Source organism: Cucurbita pepo, chromosome LG01, assembly GCF_002806865.2.
Source record: "Cucurbita pepo subsp. pepo cultivar mu-cu-16 chromosome LG01, ASM280686v2, whole genome shotgun sequence".
Lineage (NCBI taxonomy): Eukaryota > Viridiplantae > Streptophyta > Magnoliopsida > Cucurbitales > Cucurbitaceae > Cucurbita > Cucurbita pepo.
Window position 1 is genome coordinate 14,906,770 of NC_036638.1, and position 7,441 is coordinate 14,914,210.

The 7,441-nt window shown below is 32.3% G+C and overlaps 1 protein-coding gene across 2 annotated transcripts; it reads left to right on the plus strand.

Moving 5' to 3' along the window:
• The first annotated feature begins 4,038 nt into the window (after positions 1-4,038).
• LOC111777779 (putative two-component response regulator-like APRR6) lies at positions 4,039-6,617 on the plus strand. Of its 2 annotated transcripts, XM_023657495.1 has the most exons (5): positions 4,039-4,238; positions 4,927-4,977; positions 5,148-5,717; positions 5,819-5,892; positions 5,986-6,617. In XM_023657495.1, the coding sequence occupies exons 1-5, from the start codon at positions 4,103-4,105 to the stop codon at positions 6,523-6,525; spliced, it is 1,371 nt and encodes a 456-aa protein (XP_023513263.1). In that variant the 5' UTR covers positions 4,039-4,102; the 3' UTR covers positions 6,526-6,617. The 2 variants fall into 2 exon arrangements, with proteins under 2 accessions (XP_023513263.1, XP_023513269.1); XM_023657501.1 differs by lacking the exons at positions 4,039-4,238; positions 4,927-4,977 and adding an exon at positions 4,996-5,071.
• Positions 6,618-7,441: the final 824 nt, after the last annotated feature.

Sequence of the window (7,441 nt, forward strand, 5' to 3'; positions counted from 1 at the left end):
GACTTTTTAAGTTATTTTTTCCTATGTTTTTATTGGTAGCTTTTTTCACTGCTTAGTGCTTATTTTAGAGAAATTAGGTGGTTGTAGCATGATATGATAAATATGTTCTATAATCAATTCCTCGTATTTTTAATGGTTGCAGGGTAAAATTGGATTTCATTAGGCTTGAACTTAAGTGACACCCAACAAATAAATTTGTATTTAAAAATACTCGTTAAATTTTAAAAGTAGTATTAATACCTTTCACCTTTATAAAAAAAATTTAATTTTTTATTTACCGTGGACATGACATAAATTATTTCCAAATTTAAATAACTCAAGGGTATTTTTGAAAAAAAAAANTTTGAGTTTATGAAATTGTTGTGTATCCTAGCTGTGATCGATCATCAACTTCTCAAATAGGAAAAAGTTTCTGATTCAAAAAGAAAGGAAAATGTTAACCATAAGTCACTTTTACTCAATTTCTTCTTTTTATTTATTTATTTATTTTTTTTCTGAGAATTAGAAATAAATTGGGAGTATATAGGAATCCCTTCTTTGTTTAAGTTTGCACTACCAATTATCTATCCTTTTTCTCAAAGAAATAAAATTATTAAAATTATTATAAAAAAATTAAATAACTAATTAGAACATGACTCTCGGGTCACATCAAACCGAAACCACAAATAAATAGAAACCCACCCGTATAGCCTTACAATGATCCTAATCCAATAAGCCCATGATCCAATAAGCCCAACCTATTGGATACCTCACGCCCGAACTCCAGTCCATCAACTTCCCAAATAGTGGCCCAAGCCCATGCACACCTTCGTCTCATCACAACTATCCGCTGTCGTCGAAGTTTCATGTGGCTCATATACGTCATATACGTCTTGCATCAGCTTGTGTGACTCGTTGTAGTCATCTAACTTTCAATCATCTCGGTTCAATTATTTCAGTTTGGGTTCAATCAATTTAAGCTTGCTCATTTGGCTCGTTGTAGTCATCTAACTTTCGATCGACTTGATTCTATTGTTTCAATTTTGGCTCAGTCAATTTAAGCTTTCCATGTCCGATTTAAATCTATTTTAAATTGTGCATGGACATGAGGATTTTCCAAGTTGTTTCATATAATTTTAAGATATTTTAGATCAAAATAAGTTTGGATCGAGGACTTTTTAAGTTATTTTTTCCTATGTTTTTATTGGTAGCTTTTTTCACTGCTTAGTGCTTATTTTAGAGAAATTAGGTGGTTGTAGCATGATATGATAAATATGTTCTATAATCAATTCCTCGTATTTTTAATGGTTGCAGGGTAAAATTGGATTTCATTAGGCTTGAACTTAAGTGACACCCAACAAATAAATTTGTATTTAAAAATACTCGTTAAATTTTAAAAGTAGTATTAATACCTTTCACCTTTATAAAAAAAATTTAATTTTTTATTTACCGTGGACATGACATAAATTATTTCCAAATTTAAATAACTCAAGGGTATTTTTGAAAAAAAAAATAACTATTTTCATCCAAAACTAAGAGTAAGAGTATTTTTTTTTAATTTAAAAGTATTTTCGAGATTTTCTCATCAAACTTATTTTTTCAAACAAAATACAAAGTTAAAGAATATTTTTTTTTGTTAATTTTAAATGAGTGGAGCGGACATAAAAAGTTAAATGAGGTTCAAATCTCACCTAATTTTTTTACACAAAATTAGGTTCAAATCTCAAGTAATTTCTTTACCCAAAATTAGTTCAAGATTTGAATGGTATGTGACAGAGAAATCTTGAAATAAGGGCTAATAGTAACAACAAACAAGATTGGGTGAAAGTCAAAAGTTTACAGTATTGCAAGTTTCAAAGTAGGAGAGAAAGCCACTCAAAATAGTGAGATTAGAAAAAGAAACCGAGGACTCCCCTCCCCCTTCCATTACCCTTTTGTCTTCCTACAGTTATCTTTGTCCTCTATTCTCTATCCTCTTAGGCTATCATCACAAAAAGTAGGACTTTGTTCATATTTATTCATCCAAAAATTGGCATAATCTATACTAATTTCTACTCAGGTTCGTGTACCCACCAAGTATAATCAGTTGAAACTCAAATTCACCCCACAACTTACTTTGTCCTTTGCCCTTTATGGGTTCAATGAATGTCCCCCTCCATGTTTTCGCTCCTCATATTGCAAGGTGTTGCCCATTCAACCCCAGTTTTTGCCTCCTCCTTGTTTCAATCCCTTTCGGAAGCTCTCAAATGTAAAATTTTACTTCCTTTTCTTTTAATGCCTTCTCAAGTAGGACTTCTTCTTTTTCATTCACTTTTTGTTTCTTTTGAAACACCCAATTTCGTAAAATTACTTCAAACTGTAGATATAAATTTCACTTAAAATTTCATTTACAACTAGCAATGGACTACTCTCATCCATTAAGTAATTTCCATCTTTTCTTGCTTTTCCTTGATGAAGCCCATTTGTTTCACCAAGCACCATCACTTACTCTCTTCTTCTTCTTCATCTATGTCTTGTGCCTCGAGCATTTAGCTTTGTCTCTTCTCCTTGTTGGGTTGTTCATTCCTAGCTTTGTCTCTTCTCCTTTTTGGGTTGTTCATTCCTAGCTTTGTCTCTTCTCCTTTTTGGGTTGTTCATTCCTCTCCCCAAAATTTTCTCTCTGCCAATCTCAAATTTACAAATTCAATTTAGACTTGGATCATGAATCCTTGGTCTCTCATTTAAGCAACCATCTTACAATGGTACATAGCATCACAATAGAATTTGGGCTAAGTCTAAAACTAACAACCCTCTTACAATGGTACATAGAAACACAATAAAATTTGGGCCTAAGTCTAAAACTAACCTATAGGGTATTTTTTTTTCTTTTTTAATTTATGAGAATTTTTAGATTTTCTTAAAAAATTGAAGGTATTACTTCAAACTTATTAAAACAAAATAAGAAGTTGAAGGAGAAATTTTATTAATTTTAAATGATGGAGGATCCAAAAATAATAATAATAATAATAATAAACAAATAAATAAATAATAAATAATAATAATAAAAGAGGTTGGAATCTCAACTAATTTCTTTATATAAAATTACTTAAATGTTTGAATTGTGTGGGATGAGAGAGAAACTGAGAGAGATATATGAAAATAGGGGTAGAAGTAAGACAAGAGCGCCATCTCTGCATGTAATGCCTCAGTTTCAAAGTGAGAGAGAAAGCAACAAAAGGATAGAAAAAAAACAAAGAGATAGAAAAGCCTCAATTTCAAAGTGAGAGAGAAAGCAACAAAAGGATAGAAAACGAACAAAGAGATAGAAAAAGGTGAGATTAGAAAAAGAAATTAAATGAAATGGAGGATTGAGGGGAGGGCACACACAGGGTATCCTCCCCTTCCTCTCCCTTCGTCATCTGTTGGTCATCTGTTCTTCCTCCTGTGATGATCATCACAAAAGGTTGGGCTTTGTTCATCTTTATCCATCTAAAAATTGTCAGCACTCTCATTTCTACTCAGGTTCGTGTAGCCACCAAATATTCTCCTATAAACTCAAATTCACCTCACAACTTCTACTTTGTCATTGCTCTCTACGTGTTTGATGAATGTCCCACCTCCTATGTTGTTTTTGCTGGTGGTAATGTAAGGGGTTGCCCATTCAACCCCATCTTTTGCCTCTACCAACTTTTGGAAACTCTCAAATTTAAGGTATGACTTCCTTCTCTTTTAATGCCTTTCCATTTCAGATTTCTTTATTTCATTCACTCTTTGTTCTCATCTATTTAGCAATTGTCACCTTCTCCAATTGCTTTTGCTTTGATGAAGCCCCGTTTCACTAAGCACCAAGCACCGTCGTTGACTCTCTATGTGTCTCCTTCTGTGTTTGTCTCCTTCTCTGCATGCTAAGCTTTTAACTTTGTCTCCTTCTCTGCATGCTAAGCTTTTAACTTTGTCTCCTTCTCTGCATGCTAAGCTTTTAACTTTGTCTCTGCTCTTTATGTGGTTGTTCATCTCTCTCCCCCAAAATTTTCCCTCAGCTCCTCTGCACTTTTTAGGTGGTTTATCTCTCTCCTAAAATTTGCTCTCTTAGTTTCTCTCAAATCTAGAATTTAATGGCCTTTCTCTCAGACTCTCCAAAGAAATGTTGTATGGAAGGGGTCATTGGGTCCCTAATTCTCTCCCTAGTTTTGCCAAAAATCTTCATATCTTGGTAGTGGATCATGAAACCTTGTCTCTCAAGCACTTGAGTTCATTGCTTAGGCAGCAATCTTACAATGGTACATAACATCACAATATTTCCATTAATCTCTTTCACCATCCTAATTTTAATTTTTTAAGCACGGTCTAAAGTTAATGTTATGCTTCTTTTTGTATCTGGTTACATGTTGCAATCCATAAAAGAAACTCAATGCATTTTAGTGGCAGATGTATAATAGGGTTTGAGTTTATGAAATTGTTATGGATCGTTGTCGTGTTGGATCAGCAACTTCTCAAATAGGAAGAAGAGGAAGAAGAAAAACAAAAACCACTATCTACTTGATTTCTTAACTATTTTATTAGTTTCTAATGGTTGTTGTGATTTTTTATTTAATACTATGTTTCCATATAAGGATATTTTCTTAATGATAGAGCACAGTCCCTTCTGCTTCTCTTTCTTTCTCTAGGAATTAGAAATAAATTAAGAGAATAAAAGTATAAGATATTGGATTCCTTGTTTAAGAAAATAAAAGTATAAGATATTGGATTCCTTGTTTATGTTTTAATAAGACAAATGATGTGTTTATCTAATCTATTATCTATCTATTTTCTCAAAATATAATTGGTTTGCGGGTTCATTTGTGGGACTAGTTACAAACCTTAAATCCTAATATCTTTGAGTTTTAAGCTTTTGTTTTTCCTTTTCTATGAACTTAGTGTGCATGACATGATTTTATTTTTTTATTTTTTATTTTTTGTAATCTTTAGTTACGACCACTGGACTAGGATGTATTGCTCTATCAATGATTCAAGAAAAAGGTGACCAGTTCGGTCATGGCTAACGTTAGCATGCCTGATATGGACAGTTTTTCATTCTTGCACGTACTCCTTGAGATGAATATTGCTGTCATTTGTAAGCTCAATTTTGCTTTACTATCTTGTTCAATTAAATGTCTTCATTATTCTCAAGCTATTTAGTTGTCGGGCAGTTATGTCTTCAGCGGTGAACTTGAAGGTAGCTACGAAAGCATTGGCAGAAGGAGGGTGTTATTTTCTTCAGAAGCCTATTTCTAAGGATGATCTAAAATATGTATGGCAACACATGTATCGGAGGAACATAAACATAGCCAAGCTAACCTATATAGCAAATTGTGGAGAAAAAGCCAAATCTGGAAAAGAATCTGTCGGTATCCAAAACGACAACACTGTTGTTTTGTCTCGGTTCACCAATGCAGCTAGTTATAATAATAATTGTAGTATTAACTATCAACTTATGAGCTATAATGGAAAAGTGCAAAACACGCCAACGAATTCCCATGATTCCCTAGTTGCTTCATACTTGGGAGGAAACAGATCAACGGATGACATAGAAGGAACAAACAAGGAGGAGAGAGTTACATGTTACTCAAAACCTACCAATTTTGGACACACAAGAACTCATGAGGATAATGGAAGAGGGAAGGAATATTTTATTTCCCGTAATACCAGATCACGTATCGTTTGGAATGTGGAACGACGTCTCAAGTTCTTTGACGCCCTCAACAAGCTAGGTGATAAATGTAATATCACGTATCTCACGAGTTATTTTTATTTTTTTTAGGATTTGAATTCAATGATGAATTTTTAATTGTTGTTATTATATTTTCTTTTGGTTTTAAAGGTCGCCCAAAACTTATACTTAAGTTGATGAATGAACCATGCTTGACGCTGTGCCAGGTAGCTAATCACGTGCAGGTATGCTTCTATCAAGTTTGTTTACTATTTGCACAATATGTACTTTTATTTGTTTATGAATAAATGAGGAATTATTGCTCCTAAACCTATTAGAAATACAAAGCACAAGTAGAGTCCATGAAAAGGGGGAGAAAAAATAAATTAGCTCCATGGATGGAAGCATCCAAATTCAATTTCTCGGTCCGGACTCAACTTCCTCCGTTAGTGCAAACGCAGCAGAATCACGAGGCAAACAAATCTACACCCGGAGGTTCAACCTCTCTTTCAGGATGGAAAAGATTCCGACTTATTGCTCCTAAGCCTGTGCCTAATCCTAGACTACTTGTTAGCGCCAACTTTGTAAATCATGGTCTCAGAATGCTTGACCACAATTTTCAGCATGTTGGTTCAAACTACAATTCAGTTCCATATAGCATCAATAAGATGACTCTAGAGGTAACTTCTTCTCGTGTATTTAATGAAATTCAGTTCTCAGATATACATCAAGCTGATGTAGCTCAGCAGCTAGAAGCAATGGAATTTAGTGGCACATCAGAAGGGATTCAGTTGATGTCAAAGAACATCGCTTTACTTGATTCAACCAACTTGGACAATGTTTCTGCAAATTTTGTAAATGAAGAAAGCCAACAATAATTAGCAAAATATGATTATCTCTTAAATGTTTTAGAAGACGATCCACCTGACTTTGGCAGCGACTTTGATATGAGTGATGTAGATAAATACAGCGAATGGCTAAGGAACACTGTTCTGGAAAACAGAAGTGGTCCAGATAGCTTTATCAATGACAATGCAGAAAACTTTCGAGTTGAAATCAATCAATAAATAGATATGTTTTACTTATATAATGTTCTCAATGTCTTTAAAAATCTTGGATAAACTAAAAATTGAAGATTTATTCTTAGCCCAGGTTGAAGAGCCTTAAGAAGCAAAATCAAATATATACAAGATCTTCAAAATTGAAGATTCAATCTTGAGAACAAAGACCATATTTCTTTAAAAGTTTCATTAAAAAACAATATATTTATTTATTTATTTATTTATTTACATATTTAAAAAATATCTAATAAAAAGATATATGCCAAAATATTTTCAAACAATTCAAATATATAAAAAATTATTCTTGAATTCAAAATACTTATAATTATGTTTTATTAAAAATTGAGTGAAATAGGTAAACACCATTTATTTCATATCCACAAATAATTTTCAGAATTTTCAGAATTTTCTAAAGAAATTCATAAAAGAGTAGTTATAAATTATCTCTAAATTAATAAAAACTCAAAGATTCTTTTTTAAAATATTTTTGGAAGTGTAATGATATTTAAAAAAAAAAAAATTGAAAGGTTAATGGAATTTTTTAAAAAAAGAATTAAGAGTATTTTTTGAATTTTCTTAAAATCAAAGGATACTTGAAAAAAAAAATTAAATAAAATATAAAGTTAAAAAAGTATTTTTATTAATTCTTTAGTTCAAGATTTGAATTTGGTGAGATAGAGAGAAATTTGGGAGGAAGGACACCAGCAAAATTCAAGTGAAAGTCAAAGGTGGT

What these genes read in the sequence shown, in the direction of transcription:
- LOC111777779 (XM_023657495.1), top strand. Translation starts at nt 4,103, where the DNA reads ATGTTGTATGGAAGGGGTCATTGGGTCCCTAATTCTCTCCCTAGTTTT. An exon ending in CAACAAGCTAGGTGATAAAT is followed by an intron (nt 5,718 to 5,818) that starts GTAATATCACGT and finishes TTGGTTTTAAAG; the next exon opens with GTCGCCCAAAACTTATACTT. An exon ending in AGGTAGCTAATCACGTGCAG is followed by an intron (nt 5,893 to 5,985) that starts GTATGCTTCTAT and finishes TAAACCTATTAG; the next exon opens with AAATACAAAGCACAAGTAGA.